The 17929-nt window shown below is 42.8% G+C and overlaps 1 protein-coding gene across 4 annotated transcripts in view; it reads right to left on the reverse strand.

Moving 5' to 3' along the window:
• Nucleotides 1–366: 366 nt before the first annotated feature.
• Nucleotides 367–17929, reverse strand: part of LOC143302233 (uncharacterized) — an 88658-nt gene continuing 71095 nt past the window's right edge. The window contains exons 17-22 of one of the 4 annotated variants that reach the window (XM_076616812.1): nt 17201–17318; nt 13521–13628; nt 7736–7984; nt 4574–4720; nt 3016–3580; nt 367–2563 (exon numbers count right to left, since the gene is read on the reverse strand). In XM_076616812.1, the coding sequence (XP_076472927.1) occupies nt 3352–3580; nt 4574–4720; nt 7736–7984; nt 13521–13628; nt 17201–17318 (851 nt within the window). In that variant the 3' untranslated portion in view covers nt 367–2563; nt 3016–3351. The other 3 variants (XM_076616811.1, XM_076616808.1, XM_076616809.1) reach the window with 3 other exon arrangements.

Here is a 17929-nt window from a genome sequence, read left to right on the forward strand (position 1 = left end):
AAGTATTGCATGAACAGTAGACGCCGTGGCAAAATCGGTTAGGTGTTGGACTTCTGACCCAGTGTTGAGCAAAGGTCAGGGTTTGAAGCCCCTGTTTCAGCATGATGATGGTGTCCTTGGGAAAGGCACTTTGATTTTCCTCACTAGCCCAGGTGTGAATGGGTAAATGAATTTGGTTGGGGTAGATTAAAAATGTCTTCTTATGCCAAGTCCTAGACCTTGTCAACACAAATTCATTGACCCCCCCCTGCCCCCCACCCCCTGCTTATATATAAATATATGGCTCTAAAAGGCTGCAGGACCTTCAAAAAAAAAAAAAAAAAAAGCACCAAAGACCATTTACACACATGTCAAATGGCACACCTGTTTCAAACTTGCCTTTCTTCTCTTCTCAGTAATTTTTTTTGTTGTGTGTGAAAGTTCATCAGTATAATTTGTATATGGTGGTATTTTTTCACCTTTGTTTCAAAACAAATAAGTATTGGCTGTTCAGTGATACTTTGCAGGAATCCTGTTCATGTACATATGTGATCCTACGATACAGTAAAAACAATCCAATTAAAGACCTTGGTCATTTTACCAAACACACAAAGAATCAAAGCTGAAAAAGTACATAATTTTTCAATATTTTAAAAATATTTTGTCATCTCTTTTCATCACATGTTCAGTACTCTACACTGTAACAATATGTATTCATACAAAGAATAATGAAATATCCATTCATCCATGCATCAAACTATAATCCAAACTACCATAATATTCATTTTATAAACTCATTCCACAATGGACGGCATAAAAAGTCATGGATACTAAATCAAATGCATGATTTAAAGATGATAAAACCTCATATGCACATACAACGAGATAAATTTATTGAAGCTCACTACATATCACATCAGGTGAACTGATACTAATAAACATAAGCAAACACACACATTTACCCACATATTAATTTACTTTCATTCATTCAAACATTTTACATCTGTTTAACTTGCATCACACAAGGAAGAAAGTTTTTTTTTTTTGCATACTATTTTGAGTACATCTTTCCACTTTCTGAGCTGTCAGAAGTTTCTTGATACATCACAGTTTCTCTCTTGCCTTTTTGTTCGAGGACAATATGGAATACCTTCCCCATAATATCCACATCATTCAGAATGAACAGTGGTTTTCAAACTTAAGAAAAATATGCACACATGATGTGACCATCAATGGAACGATTTCATACCTGGAAAAGAAAATTACACTGATCTCCCACAGCTTTTGTACTGTATTACACTTCAACCATGTCAGGCACCTGTGTGGAATTCAGAGTGCTGTTCCCTGGGAAGAGCGTCACTTTAATATGGCACCACCCCTTTACCTACCTGTTAGTATTTTACAATCAAAGTTGAATCTTCTTGATACTTTTTCACTTTCTCTCCCTGGCTGGAACTGGTTGAAAAGAACTGGAGATGACAAATGGTGCGAATGTCGGGAACACTCCATAATAACAGTAACATTTATATAGCACTCAATCTTGTGCAGAAAGAAATCCACCACAAAAAGCAGGAGATTACTTTGTGTTTGGCAGTCTGATAAATAAAATCCCTCCTCTCCCACCTATTCATGAGGTGACAGAGCTGATTCCTATCTACTGACAATTGTGGTTTTTTGTTGTTGTTCTTTTTAACTCGCTCTATTCTCCATTCTTTGATGCAAACGCTGCACATGTTAATATGATTCAAACATTCATACAAACTGCAGAACGTATGGCATCAGTGTTGATGGATCTTGTATTCAACTGTCAGTTTTCAGACATTTACCTTTTTCCCCCTAATTTTTAGCTATGTGGTTACTGACAGAATCAGGCTTCTAAAGTCACCTCAGAAATTGTCGGACAAGATCAGTACCAGATAATCAGAATGAAAGATCCCTTTCTGAAATAAATCTAAAAAAAAAAAAAACCAACAACAAAAAACAAAACAAAAAACCCAGAAAGAAACGTGTGAAACAGCTATGAAATGAGCTGGAATTTGAAACGCATTATTATGAGATAAACTGGAATGTGGATGGACATATTTTCGGATAAACTGGAACGCCAATGGCCACATTTTCTGGAATGTGTAATACCCTATCATATGACAAACAGGAACACGAAAGACCCCCTTAACAAAAGAAAAGGCACTGTCACATTTTCTGGAATGTGTAATACCCTATCATATGACAAACAGGAACACGAAAGACCCCCTTAACAAAAGAAAAGACATTGTGAAAGACATACCTTTATCTCTTTTTCTTCTGTGACTTTTTCAAACTTTTTTTTTCCGAACCATTGGCAACACTCCCATTTCCGGTTGAGGGTAAACAGCCCCAGCAGCAACACACCAGCACAAGGACAACATACATGTGGCAGGCCACTTGGTGAGATGCATGAACAAGCTGGAAACATGGTTACACGATCCTTGGATGGTGGACAAGAGGAACAAGATATTCTCCACAGATGAAAAAAACAACCAACTTTTCCCCCTCCATTTTCTTTCTGTTTAACTCATTCTACCCCACAGCTACCTGCCTGCTACACCTCCCCTGGACCAGCCCTACATGACACCACTGCAGAAAAAACAGGGTGCTTCACACATGTCTGCTACACCTCCCCTGGACCAGCCCTACATGACACCACTGCAGAAAAAACAGGGTGCTTCACTCATGTCTGCTACACCTCCCCTGGACCAGCCCTACATGACACCACTGCAGAAAAAACAGGGTGCTTCACTCATGTCTGCTACACCTCCCCTGGACTAGCACTACATGAGACCTGCAGAAAAAACACCTCCCCTGGACCAGCCCTACAGGAGACCTGCAGAAAAAACAGGGTGCTTCACTCATGTCTGCTACACCTCCCCTGGACCAGCACTACAGGAGACCACTGCAGAAAAAACAGGGTGCTTCACTCATGTCTGCTACACCTCCCCTGGACCAGCACTACATGAGACCTGCAGAAAAAACCGGGTGCTTCACACATGTCTGCTACACCTCCCCTGGACCAGCCCTACATGACACCACTGCAGAAAAAACAGGGTGCTTCACTAAAACAGCGAAAATCGATGGAGGAATGTTGATTTAATTGGTAAAACAAAGCTGCTTTTTCATGCTTCCAGAATCCATGAACGGTTCAGTTTAGAATGCCAACTGCACCAAGCAAGAATGAACAAAATTACAATAGTGTGCTTGTACGAGAATACCCATACCTGGTCCACAGAGGAAATAATCATGGTACGAGTTATCTCCTACCTGGAGTAGAATGAGTAATCATCAGGCACTTGTGATGCTTTTTTTTTTTTTTTAAGCCACCTTAACCCTGCACGGGCCTCACTTCCAGGGCTTGGTGACAGACACGTAGCCCAACACGAACAGCAGAAACAACAGACTGAAGCCTCGTGTGTAGTTCACGCCCTCTGACCCCTGGTAGCCCTGCGTGATGGGGTAGAACAGTTCATGCCAGCACGTGTCGTAGTGACACATGGACGTATCAAAGTCGTCGAAGAAGCGGTAGCAGGTGTCCGAGTCACAGGTTTCTTTGTCGTGGATCTGGTAGAACCTGTTAACCCACACATACAGTCTGTCAACCAACCTGTCAACCAACATATAAAACATATCGACCAATGTGTAAAACTGGTCAACAAACACATAAAACCTGACAACCCAAATGTAAAGCCAACTAACACGAACAACAAAACATGCAGTTACAGTTTCAAGGTGGCGTCAAAGTGTGCAGAATAATCCATTATATGCTGCACCACATTTGCTTTAAAAATAATGATTTAAAAAAAAGGGGAGGAAGCTGGTCCCGTCTTGAGAGCCCTCGAAATGATGTGAGAAAAAAATAAGAAGCAAAAAAGAAAAATAATCTAGATGTGCAATAAACCACTTTGAAGACAATCATGACATGTATGTGCACTTTGCTGACATTGTTCACACAATATTTCTCATTAAGCAGTTTTGTAAAAACAAATATCTGAAACAGCACTTTTCTAAACCAACCAGTTATGAATCACCTTTTATGTAAAGCAATCATTTCTCAAAAAGAACTTTTCTGTGAACCAATTACTCATTTCTGATACAGCATTTTGTCAACCAATTACTTTTGATACAGCATGTTGTAAACCAGTTACTTCTGATACAGCATTCTGTAAACCAATTACTTCTGATACAGCATTCTGTAAACCAATTACTTCTGACACAGCATGTTGTAAACCAATTACTTCTGATACAGCATTTTGCAAGCCAATTACTTCTGATACAGCATTTTGCAAGCCAATTACTTCTGATACAGCATTTAGCGTTTTGCAAACCAATTACTTCTGATACAGCATGTTGTAAACCAATTACTTCTGAAACAGCACTTTTGTCAACCAATTATTTCTTTCTGAAACAGTACTTTTTGTCAACCACTTATTTCTTTCTGAAACAGCACTTTCTGTCAACCAATTATTTCTTTCTGAAACAGCAATTTTTGTCAACCAATTCTTTCTTTCTGAAACAACCACCTCCCTCCAAAAGGGCGCAGTAAAAGGTGGTGTGGGGTACTCACAGGATGGGGGGCTGGGGGGTGGTGGGGGAGACGCGGGTGAACTGCACGGAGCTGGTCAGTAGGAAGGGCTGGGTGGTGGTGGAGTCTCTGTGACAGCGGCCTGCGTTGGGCCCCACGCACCACATGCTCCAGTTGCTCACCGTGTACCTTACAGAATACAGAATGCTTTATCAATCTAATTCATGTCCACGTGGTATCATGTTATGTTGTATGGCATTGTACTGTGTTGTGCTGATTGTATTGTGTTATGTTGTGTGTCACTGTACAGTGTTGTGCTGATTGTATTGTGTTGTGTTGTGTTGTGTGTCACTGTACAGTGTTGTGCTGATTGCATTGTATTCTGTTGTGTTGTGTGTCACTGTACAGTGTTGTGCTGATTGTATTGTGTTATGTTGTGTTGTGTGTCACTGTACAGTGTTGTGCTGATTGTATTGTGTTGTGTTGTGTTGTGTGTCACTGTACAGTGTTGTGCTGATTGTATTGTGTTATGTTGTGTGTCACTGTACAGTGTTGTGCTGATTGTATTGTGTTGTGTTGTGTGTCACTGTACAGTGTTGTGCTGATTGTATTGTGTTGTGTTGTGTGTCACTGTACAGTGTTGTGCTGATTGTATTGTGTTGTGTTATGTTGTGTGTCACTGTACAGTGTTGTGCTGATTGTATTGTGTTGTGTTGTGTGTCACTGTACAGTGTTGTGCTGATTGTATTGTGTTGTGTTGTGTTGTGTGTCACTGTACAGTGTTGTGCTGATTGTATTGTGTTGTGTTGTGTGTCACTGTACAGTGTTGTGCTGATTGTATTGTGTTATGTTGTGTTGTGTGTCACTGTACAGTGTTGTGCTGATTGTATTGTGTTGTGTTGTGTTGTGTGTCACTGTACTGTGTTGTGCTGATTGTATTGTGTTGTGTTGTGTTGTGTGTCACTGTACAGTGTTGTGCTGATTGTATTGTGTTATGTTGTGTGTCACTGTACAGTGTTGTGCTGATTGCATTGTGTTGTGTTGTGTGTCACTGTACAGTGTTGTGCTGATTGCATTGTGTTGTGTTGTGTGTCACTGTACTGTGTTGTGCTGGTTGTATTGTGTTGTGTTGTGTGTCACTGTACAGTGTTGTGCTGATTGTATTGTGTTGTGTTGTGTGTCACTGTACAGTGTTGTGCTGATTGTATTGTGTTGTGTTGTGTTGTGTGTCACTGTACAGTGTTGTGCTGATTGTATTGTGTTGTGTTGTGTGTCACTGTACAGTGTTGTGCTGATTGTATTGTGTTATGTTGTGTGTCACTGTACAGTGTTGTGCTGATTGTATTGTGTTGTGTTGTGTGTCACTGTACTGTGTTGTGCTGATTGTATTGTGTTGTGTTGTGTGTCACTGTACAGTGTTGTGCTGGTTGCATTGTGTTGTGTTATGTTGTGTGTCACTGTACAGTGTTGTGCTGATTGTATTGTGTTGTGTTGTGTGTCACTGTACAGTGTTGTGCTGATTGTATTGTGTTGTGTTGTGTGTCACTGTACAGTGTTGTGCTGATTGTATTGTGTTGTGTTATGTTGTGTGTCACTGTACAGTGTTGTGCTGATTGTGTTGTGTTGTGTTGTGTGTCACTGTACAGTGTTGTGCTGATTGTATTGTGTTATGTTGTGTTGTGTGTCACTGTACAGTGTTGTGCTGATTGTATTGTGTTGTGTTGTGTGTCACTGTACAGTGTTGTGCTGATTGTATTGTGTTGTGTTATGTTGTGTGTCACTGTACAGTGTTGTGCTGATTGTATTGTGTTGTGTTATGTTGTGTGTCACTGTACAGTGTTGTGCTGATTGTATTGTGTTATGTTGTGTGTCACTGTACAGTGTTGTGCTGGTTGTATCGTGTTGTGCTGATTGCATTGTGTTGTGTTGTGTGTCACTGTACAGTGTTGTGCTGATTGTATTGTGTTGTGTTGTGTGTCACTGTACAGTGTTGTGCTGGTTGTATTGTGTTGTGTTGTGTGTCACTGTACAGTGTTGTGCTGATTGTATTGTGTTATGTTGTGTGTCACTGTACAGTGTTGTGCTGGTTGCATTGTGTTGTGTTGTGTGTCACTGTACTGTGTTGTGCTGGTTGTATCATGTTGTGCTGATTGTATTGTGTTGCATTGTTCCTTGTACTGTGTTGTGCTGACTGTATTGTGTTGTACTGATTGTATTGTGTTGTGCTGATGGTATTGTGTTTGTGTTGGCTGTATTGTGTTGTAATGATTGTATTGCGTTGTGCTGATTGTATTGTGTTTGTGTTTATTGTATTGTTTTGTATTGTGTTGTGCTGATTGTATTGTGTTTGTTGTATTTTGTTGTATTGATTGTATTGCGTTGTGCTGATTGTATTGTGTTTGTCTTTATTGTACTGTGTTGTATTGATTGTATTGTGTTGTGCTGATTGTATTGAGTTTGTGTTGGTTGTATTGTGTTGTGCTGACTGTATTGTGTTGTACTGTTGATTATACTGTGTTGCATTGCTGATTGTATTGTGTTGTGCTGATTGTATTGTGTTGCACTGTTGATTGTATTGTGCTGTGCTGATTGTATTGTGTTGTGCTGATTCTATTGTGTTTATTGTATTGTATTGTGCCACTTGTATTGTGTTGTGTGGCATTGTATTGTGCTGGTTGTATTGTGTAGTATTAATTGCATTATCTTGTATTGATTGTATTGTATTGGTTGAATTATGTTGTTATTTTGATTGTAATGTTGTGTTGCACTGTATTGTATTGTGTGGATCACATATTGTGATGTTGTATTTTGTTCTAAAGTAATGTGCTGATTGCATTATATTGTGTCGTGTTGCACTGAATTGTGCTGATCATACCATTTTGTGTTGTGTTGTACTCTACTGCATTGATTGTATTTTGTTGTGTTGTCATGTAGTGATGTGCTGTACAGAGTTGACAGTACTGTGTTGTGCTGTGTGTGAAAATCAAAGCTGCTCTCCGTGTGGAGAGAGAGACCTCATTGCCACAGTGCGGCACCATCCTTTTGGTTTTTTCTTTCCTTTTTTTTCTTTTCTGTCTGTATGCGTATTTGTTTTACCATCATCCTGACCACCCCTCCATTCTCTATCACCCTCACCACCACCCTGCCCCTCTCCCTTCCACTCTCACCCCCCCTGCCCCTCCACCCCCACAACCCACCCCTTACCTGACAGCAGCACCGACGACCTCCAGCAAAGGGTAGTGGTTGTTGCGGCCCGTCTCCGCGTACAGAACCTCCAGGTGGATTCCGCTGACGATGTCTCGACACACGCCCCCCCGCACCGACAGAGGGTCAAAGGTGATGTTGTCCGCAATCGTGGGCAGGTTTGTCATGGTGACGTTGGAGAGATTGGTGGTGGTGGTAGTGGCTGTGGTGGTGGGAGCTGTGGTGGTGGTGGCTGGGAACGGATCCTCTCTGGAGACACACAGATTGATCATGATGAATATCTCACACTGTTCAATCTTCAAATCTTTGAATCTGATCTTCAAAGGACATCCCCCCCACCAACCCCTCCCCTAAAATCACATGAAATTTAACATACTATATTGTGAGCCACTGGCGCAGACTCTGAAGGAGGGGTGTGATTTCCTGTCTTGTGCAAAGTACAACCCCACTGAAGGGGAGAAAAGAAAACAACCCACTGAAGGGCAGAAAACAACCCACTGAAGGGGAGAAAACAACCCACTGAAGGGGAGAAAACAACCCATTGAAGGGGAGAAAACAACCCACTGAAGGGGAGAAAACAACCCATTGAAGGGGAGAAAACAACCCACTGAAGGGGAGAAAACAACCCACTGAAGGGGAGAAAACAACCCACTGAAGGGGAGAAAACAACCTGAAGGGAGGGGAGAAAACAACCTGAAGGGGAGAAAACAACCCATTGAAGGGGAGAAAACAACCCATTGAAGGGGAGAAAACAACCTGAAGGGAGGGGAGAAAACAACCCATTGAAGGGTAGAAAACAACATGAAGGGGAGAAAACAACCCACTGAAGGGGAGAAAACAACATGAAGGGGAGAAAACAACCCACTGAAGGGGAGAAAACAACATGAAGGGGAGAAAACAACCCACTGAAGGGTAGAAAACAACATGAAGGGGAGAAAACAACCCATTGAAGGGGAGAAAACAACGCACTGAAGGGGAGAAAACAACCCACTGAAGGGGAGAAAACAAACTGAAGGGGAGAAAACAACCCACTGAAGGGGAGAAAACAACCCATTGAAGGGGAGAAAACAACCCACTGAAGGGGAGAAAAGAACCCACTGAAGGGGAGAAAACAACCCATTGAAGGGGAGAAAACAACCCACTGAAGGGGAGAAAACAACCTGAAGGGGAGAAAACAACCCACTGAAGGGGAGAAAACAACCCACTGAAGGGGAGAAAACAACCTGAAGGGGAGAAAACAACCCATTGAAGGGGAGAAAACAACATGAAGGGGAGAAAACAACCCACTGAAGGGTAGAAAACAACCTGAAGGGGAGAAAACAACCCATTGAAGGGGAGAAAACAACCCATTGAAGGGGAGAAAACAACCTGAAGGGGAGAAAACAACCCACTGAAGGGGAGAAAACAACCTGAAGGGGAGAAAACAACCCACTGAAGGGGAGAAAACAACCCATTGAAGGGGAGAAAACAACCCACTGAAGGGGAGAAAACAACCCACTGAAGGGGAGAAAACAACCTGAAGGGGAGAAAACAATCCACTGAAGGGGAGAAAACAACCTGAAGGGGAGAAAACAACCCATTGAAGGGGAGAAAACAACCCACTGAAGGGGAGAAAACAACCCATTGAAGGGGAAAAAACAACCTGAAGGGGAGAAAACAACCCCAGTGAAGGGGAGAAAACAACCCATTGAAGGGGAGAAAACAACCCACTGAAGGGGAGAAAACAACCCATTGAAGGGGAGAAAACAACCCACTGAAGGGTAGAAAACAACCTGAAGGGGAGAAAACAACCCACTGAAGGGGAGAAAACAACCCACTGAAGGGGAGAAAACAACCCATTGAAGGGGAGAAAACAACCTGAAGGGGAGAAAACAACCCACTGAAGGGGAGAAAACAACCCACTGAAGGGGAGAAAACAACCCACTGAAGGGGAGAAAACAACCCACTGAAGGGGAGAAAACAACCCATTGAAGGGGAGAAAACAACCCACTGAAGGGGAGAAAACAACCCATTGAAGGGGAGAAAACAACCCACTGAAGGGGAGAAAACAACCTGAAGGGGAGAAAACAACCCACTGAAGGGGAGAAAACAACCCACTGAAGGGGAGAAAACAACCCACTGAAGGGGAGAAAACAACCTGAAGGGGAGAAAACAACCCATTGAAGGGGAGAAAACAACATGAAGGGGAGAAAACAACCCACTGAAGGGTAGAAAACAACCTGAAGGGGAGAAAACAACCCATTGAAGGGGAGAAAACAACCCATTGAAGGGGAGAAAACAACCTGAAGGGGAGAAAACAACCCACTGAAGGGGAGAAAACAACCTGAAGGGGAGAAAACAACCCACTGAAGGGGAGAAAACAACCCACTGAAGGGGAGAAAACAACCCATTGAAGGGGAGAAAACAACCCACTGAAGGGGAGAAAACAACCTGAAGGGGAGAAAACAACCCATTGAAGGGGAGAAAACAACCCACTGAAGGGGAGAAAACAACCCATTGAAGGGGAAAAAACAACCTGAAGGGGAGAAAACAACCCCAGTGAAGGGGAGAAAACAACCCATTGAAGGGGAGAAAACAACCCACTGAAGGGTAGAAAACAACCTGAAGGGGAGAAAACAACCTGAAGGGGAGAAAACAACCCACTGAAGGGGAGAAAACAACCCATTGAAGGGGAGAAAACAACCTGAAGGGGAGAAAACAACCCACTGAAGGGGAGAAAACAATCCACTGAAGGGGAGAAAACAACCCACTGAAGGGGAGAAAACAACCCATTGAAGGGTAGAAAACAACATGAAGGGGAGAAAACAACCCACTGAAGGGTAGAAAACAACATGAAGGGGAGAAAACAACCCACTGAAGGGGAGAAAACAACCTGAAGGGGAGAAAACAACCCACTGAAGGGGAGAAAACAACCCACTGAAGGGGAGAAAAGAAAACAACCCACTGAAGGGGAGAAAACAACCTGAAGGGGAGAAAACAACCTGAAGGGGAGAAAACAACCCACTGAAGGGGAGAAAACAACCCATTGAAGGGGAGAAAACAACCCACTGAAGGGGAGAAAACAACCTGAAGGGGAGAAAACAACCCATTGAAGGGGAGAAAACAACCTGAAGGGGAGAAAACAACCCACTGAAGGGGAGAAAACAACCCACTGAAGGGGAGAAAACAACCCCATTGAAGGGGAGAAAACAACCCACTGAAGGGGAGAAAACAACCTGAAGGGGAGAAAACAACCCACTGAAGGGGAGAAAACAACCCACTGAAGGGGAGAAAAGAAAACAACCCACTGAAGGGGAGAAAACAACCCACTGAAGGGGAGAAAACAACCCATTGAAGGGGAGAAAACAACCCACTGAAGGGGAGAAAACAACCTGAAGGGGAGAAAACAACCCACTGAAGGGGAGAAAACAACCCATTGAAGGGGAGAAAAGAAAACAACCCACTGAAGGGGAGAAAACAACCCACTGAAGGGGAGAAAACAACCCACTGAAGGGGAGAAAACAACCCACTGAAGGGGAGAAAACAACCCATTGAAGGGGAGAAAAGAAAACAACCCACTGAAGGGGAGAAAACAACCCACTGAAGGGGAGAAAACAACCCACTGAAGGGGAGAAAAGAAAACAACCCATTGAAGGGGAGAAAACAACCCACTGAAGGGGAGAAAACAAAAGTGGATGTGGCTACTTACCTCCACCGCACTAATATAGTTTTTAATAATAATAATAATCATAATATTTAACATTTTTATATAGCACTATAATACAAGCATAAGCAAGCTCTAAGCGCTTTACAATCCAGTAAAGTGAAACAAAAAAGCCTATAAAATGTAGTAGAAACATCAAACAGAATCATTAAAAGCATATAAAATGTAGTAGAAACATCAAACAGAATCATTAATATTATAAAAACACAATGCATAAAACTCACAAAATAACATACTATCATTACTACTACTGTTACCCTCCAACACTCACACTAACACACACGCACAGACACACACATGATTAAATAGCTGAGATGACAGCAATTTTCACTTAAAATACATACATGTAAAAAGAAACATAACTGTAATCTGCATGCCACAGATTGCCACAGATTTCGTAAAAACTGTAAAATAAAATTTTGGATAGAAAAGGTAAAAGGGGTAGAAATCGGGTCATTCTCCCTTTCGAACCACACCACCACCATCCATCTACTCACTCCCATTCTCTCTACTCTCACATCACACACACTCACATTGCCATGGGCCTGGAACAACAGCACTATTTGAGTTATGACAAGTATTTTTTAAAGAGGTAAGTTTTAAGATTTGCTTTAAAGGTAGATAGATGAGTTGTTATATAATCATCTCCCATGTTCCTTCAAACAATCTTTCAAACTATGGATCCCACCCAGCCCACACTTCTGTACTCCGGGGCTGTGTGTGTGTGTGTGTGTGTGTGTGTGTGTGTGTGTGTGTGTGTGTGTGTGTGTGTGTGTGTGTGTGTGTGTGTGAGTGTGTGTGTGTGTGTGTGTGTGTGTGTGTGTGTGTGTGTGTGTGGGAGTGGGTGGGGGACTGCTGAGGTGACAGAGGTGTGTGAGACAAGTGATGTTATAATATTTTTAATGTAGTATTTCTTTGTGAGTCTGTACCTTTGTTTTTTTTTCTTATTATCATTAAATGCCCTTAGAGCCGCAGGGTAAATGCTACATAAATACACATTGTTGTTATCATTACTATTATTATCATCATCATAATGAAACATGTCTAAGGCTACACTCCTATGGAGCTCAATATGTTTGGATTGTCATGCTTTTTAACTCACTCCAGACGATGGAATGCTATAGTGTTCCTGACGTAAGGTAGCTTTCTGGACAACCAAACGCTATAGTGGTTTTGACAATAAAAATTTTTTCCATGTTTTCCTCATGTGATAGCATAACAATCGCAGCTAAACTGGGCATTGTGAACATGTCAAATGTCAAATTGAAAGTTTCTTCATGAGATTTCACAACAACACACTCCACAGCGAGCCACCGAGTTCAGGACCCCACACGACAAGCTAATCTGCATACGTATCGAAAATGGCGTTGCAGGTGATACAAGTGGAAATTTTTTGAGCAAACTGGATCACGACAGCGGCTTTTACCGCTGCTGAAGTGACTGAAATGCTTCAAACTGAAGGTTTCGACATCGACAAGGATGATGAAGATGTTGAAAAAAGTATCTGCAGTGAAGAAAGCTACCAGCAAGAAGTTACTGATAGTGACTCAGCTTCTGAGAGCAGTGAAGAGGGAGGAGGGTGAGCGTTCACATGACGTGAGGAGAGGGGTCAGTGGGTCAAGTACAGTGAGTTTCATTCAGTTACTTTATGTTTTGTATTTTTTGTGATTTTTTCCCTAACCCTAACAAATGGGTCGTCTGTAGGGAAATGCAAGGGAGAGAACTATTCGTCCGGAGTGAATTAACTGCTGGAGAAAAACAAAGAACAAAAGCAGAACACGAAAGATGAACATGTTTTAATCATATGTTTTAATCATTTTTCCACACAGAGTTTGTGATAAAGTGTTGTCAGAGTGCCTGTCTCCGCTGAGCACATTTCACAACTTCCACCCCCTCACCTTCCTCTCTCCTCCCAAACAGAGAGAAAGAAGAAGAGTCAGAATCAACACTGTAAAATTCGCACAAGCCAACTTTTCTTTTGCAGACAGACAGAATGTAAGAATTTCAATCCACATATTCACTGTAAACCCAAAAGATACAGCAAACCCCAGCCTTTAACAGTCTGTGTAAAACCAAACCCACCTGAGGATTCCAATCCAGTTGTTGTTGTTGACGTCAAGACTGTTGTAGCCGTAGCGACCAATGACATTGGCTGGCATCAAGACATTGAGATGGTTCAACACTAGGCCCCTGTAACACACCTTCACAGTGTCAATATCAGCTAGAATCATCTAAAATCGTCTAAAATCACAGTATGCGGACAGACAAACTGAAGAACACACATTCAGCATCAGCACAGCTTTCTGTTCAGTACGGTCAATTCAAATTCAACAGACTTTACTGTCTGCTGCTAATGATTAACACAGAAAATTTTCTTTCCGCTCAATCAAATGCTTGTCAACAAATACCAAAGCGAAATGAAAACAAACCAGTAAGTAACGGACACACCCTTCCCTGGTGTTCTGACATTTCAAGCTGTTGCTTGTATTCCAGCTGACCACACATGGTCATACCAAGACTGCCCAACTTTAAAAAAACAAAAACAAAATAAACCTTGTTCAACCTTGTGCCCAAGGCTCTCTGGCTTCATAACTCATTCCATTAAAACAGTTTTTCACTTCAAAACTCATTCCATTAAAACAGTTTTTCACTTCAAAACTCATTCCATTAAAACAGTTTTTCACTTCAAAACTCATTCCATTAAAACAGTTTTTCACTTCAAAACTCATTCCATTAAAACAGTTTTTCACTTCAAAACTATTCCATTAAAACAGTTTTTCACTTCAAAACTATTCCATTAAAACAGTTTTTCACTTCAAAACTCATTCCATTAAAACAGTTTTTCACTTCAAAACTCATTCCATTAAAACAGTTTTTCACTTCAAAACTCATTCCATTAAAACAGTTTTTCACTTCAAAACTCATTCCATTAAAACAGTTTTTCACTTCAAAACTCATTCCATTAAAACAGTTTTTCACGTTCCTCCACATGCACAGACAAGGGAGCTAACTTGTACAGTATTTCTGGGTGTGTCAGCATGGATTTGGGAGGAAAACATGGTCTATTTTCTGCTTTTTCCTTATCCAGACATGGAAACCCGCTGCAGCTGTAAACTCCCCACAGTTGAATGGGTTAAAGACAAAACCCAGTCATGAAAAGAAAAAGAAGTAAAATGTGCAGCCATAAATGTTTGAACATTTCACTCTGAAGTCTGCATACAATGTGCAGCCATAAATGTTTGAACATTTCACTCTGAAGTCTGCATACAATGTGCAGCCATAAATGTTTGAACATTTCACTCTGAAGTCTGCATACATATCTGTGTACCTATCAGATGGGATTTCTTCAACAAAAGTTCACCTGAGGACAACACTTATTCATGTTGCCATGGGATCTTTTTCAGTGTGCCAACTGCACACAGGACCTCAGTTTATCATCTCATCTGATAAGACGCTCAGTTTGATTTTTCCAGTAAACCTTGGAAGACAGGGTGAGAGTGGTAATGGAAGACAGGGTGAGAGTGGTGAGAGTGGTAATGGAAGACAGGGTGAGAGTGGTAATGGAATCAAACCTTGGAAGACAGGGTGAGAGTGGTCATGGAATCAAACCTTGGAAGACAGGGTGAGAGTGGTAATGGAATCAAACCTTGGAAGACAGGGTGAGAGTGGTCATGGAATCAAACCTTGGAAGACAGGGTGAGAGTGGTCATGGAAGACAGCGTGAGAGTGGTCATGGAATCAAACCTTGGAAGACAGCGTGAGAGTGGTAATGGAAGATAGGGTGAGAGTGGTAATGGAAGACAGCATGAGAGTGGTCATGGAAGACAGCGTGAGAGTGGTCATGGAATCAAACCTTGGAAGACAGCGTGAGAGTGGTAATGGAAGACAGCGTGAGAGTGGTAATGGAAGACAGCGTGAGAGTGGTAATGGAAGACAGGGTGAGAGTGGTGGAAGACAGCGTGAGAGTGGTAATGGAAGACAGCGTGAGAGTGGTAATGGAAGACAGCGTGAGAGTGGTAAAGTGGTAATGGAAGACAGGGTGAGAGTGGTAATGGAAGACAGGGTGAGAGTGGTCATGGAAGACAGCGTGAGAGTGGTCATGGAATCAAACCTTGGAAGACAGCGTGAGAGTGGTAATGGAAGATAGGGTGAGAGTGGTAATGGAAGACAGGGTGAGAGTGGTAATGGAAGACAGCATGAGAGTGGTCATGGAAGACAGCGTGAGAGTGGTCATGGAATCAAACCTTGGAAGACAGCGTGAGAGTGGTAATGGAAGACAGCGTGAGAGTGGTAATGGAAGACAGCGTGAGAGTGGTAATGGAAGACAGGGTGAGAGTGGTGGAAGACAGCGTGAGAGTGGTAATGGAAGACAGCGTGAGAGTGGTAATGGAAGACAGCGTGAGAGTGGTAAAGTGGTAATGGAAGACAGAGTGGTAATGGAAGACAGCGTGAGAGTGGTAATGGAAGACAGCGTGAGAGTGGTAATGGAAGACAGGGTGAGAGTGGTGGAAGACAGCGTGAGAGTGGTAATGGAAGACAGCGTGAGAGTGGTAATCTTGGAAGACAGCGTGAGAGTGGTAATCGAAGACAGGGTGAGAGTGGTAATGGAAGACAGGGTGAGAGTGGTAAAGTGGTAATGGAAGACAGCGTGAGAGTGGTAATGGAAGACAGCGTGAGAGTGGTAATGGAAGACAGGGTGAGAGTGGTGGAAGACAGCGTGAGAGTGGTAATGGAAGACAGCGTGAGAGTGGTAATGGAAGACAGCGTGAGAGTGGTAATCGAAGACAGGGTGAGAGTGGTAATGGAAGACAGGGTGAGAGTGGTAAAGTGGTAATGGAAGACAGGGTGAGAGTGGTAATGGAAGACAGCGTGAGAGTGGTAATGGAAGACAGCGTGAGAGTGGTAATCTTGGAAGACAGCGTGAGAGTGGTAATCGAAGACAGGGTGAGAGTGGTAATGGAAGACAGCGTGAGAGTGGTCATGGAATCAAACCTTGGAAGACAGCGTGAGAGTGGTAATGGAAGACAGGGTGAGAGTGGTAATGGAAGACTGCGTGAGAGTGGTAATAGAAGACAGGGTGAGAGTGGTAATGGAAGACAGCGTGAGAGTGGTAATGGAAGACAGCGTGAGAGTGGTAATGGAAGACAGGGTGAGAGTGGTAATGGAAGACAGGGTGAGAGTGGTAATGGAAGACTGCGTGAGAGTGGTAATAGAAGACAGGGTGAGAGTTGTAATGGAAGACAGGGTGAGAGTGGTAATGGAAGACAGCGTGAGAGTGGTCATGGAATCAAACCCAGACCGTCATGGACGCTGTGTTGGAGTGTGTCAACACCTGTGTTCCCATGGACACAGAGATCTGTGAGATTTCTTCTTTCTTCATGGGCTGCAACTCCCATGTTCACTTTATGTACATGAGCGGGCTTTTACATGTATGACTGTTTTTACCCCGCCATGTAGGCAACCATACTCAGTTTCTGGGGGTGTGCATGCTGGGTATGTTCTTGTTTCCATAACCCACCGAAAGCTGACATGGATTAAAGGATCTTTAACATGCGTATTTGATCTTGTGCTTGCGTATACACATGAAGGGTGTTCAGGCACAAAGCAGGTCTGTACATATGTTGACCTGGGAGATTGGAAAAATCTCCACCCTTTACCCACCTGGTGCCGTTACCTAGATTCGAATGCAGAACCCTTAGATTAAAAGTCCCAACGCTTTTACCACTCGGCTACTGCGCCCGTCATCTGTGAGACTGACTGACCTGAGGGAGTCACAGGTGTTGATGTCGTTGAAGGCCAGTCGCAGCACACAGGAGGACTGCACGTCGTCCCCAAACATTAGGAACCGGCGCCCTGCCTTCTCACACAGTCCTTCAGCACCTGCAATGTGTGCACACACACACACAGAGTCACACAGATACACACACACAAACACAGACATATATACACACACACAAATGCATACACACACAAACATACATACACACATGCATACACAGAAACACACACATGCACATACCACACACACACATGCAAGTACACACAAACATACACCACACACACACACACACAAAGCGTGTACACACATACACAGACACAAGGCAGACAAACACACATACACAGAGAGAGAGACACACAAGCACAGAGAGACACACTCAAGCACACATACATAGACAAATACACACACACACACACACACACACACACACACAAGCACACACACATGCATAAACACACACACACGCACCATATGGCTCTACGAAACCACAAACAAACAAAAACAAAAACAAACAAAAAACTGCAATCACTCCAGAGACTTTCAAACCCTAACAGAAACCATGAACAGCCAGTGTCAACAATGTCCCACTCTAAGCAACATGCCCACAGCCAGTCAGGACAATGTTTCCCTGCAGTGACCAAACACTGTACCAGTGTCAACAATGCCCCACTCTAAGCAACATGTCCACAGCCAGTCAGGACAATGTTTCCCT

Source organism: Babylonia areolata, chromosome 29 (assembly GCF_041734735.1).
Source record: "Babylonia areolata isolate BAREFJ2019XMU chromosome 29, ASM4173473v1, whole genome shotgun sequence".
NCBI lineage: Eukaryota > Metazoa > Mollusca > Gastropoda > Neogastropoda > Buccinidae > Babylonia > Babylonia areolata.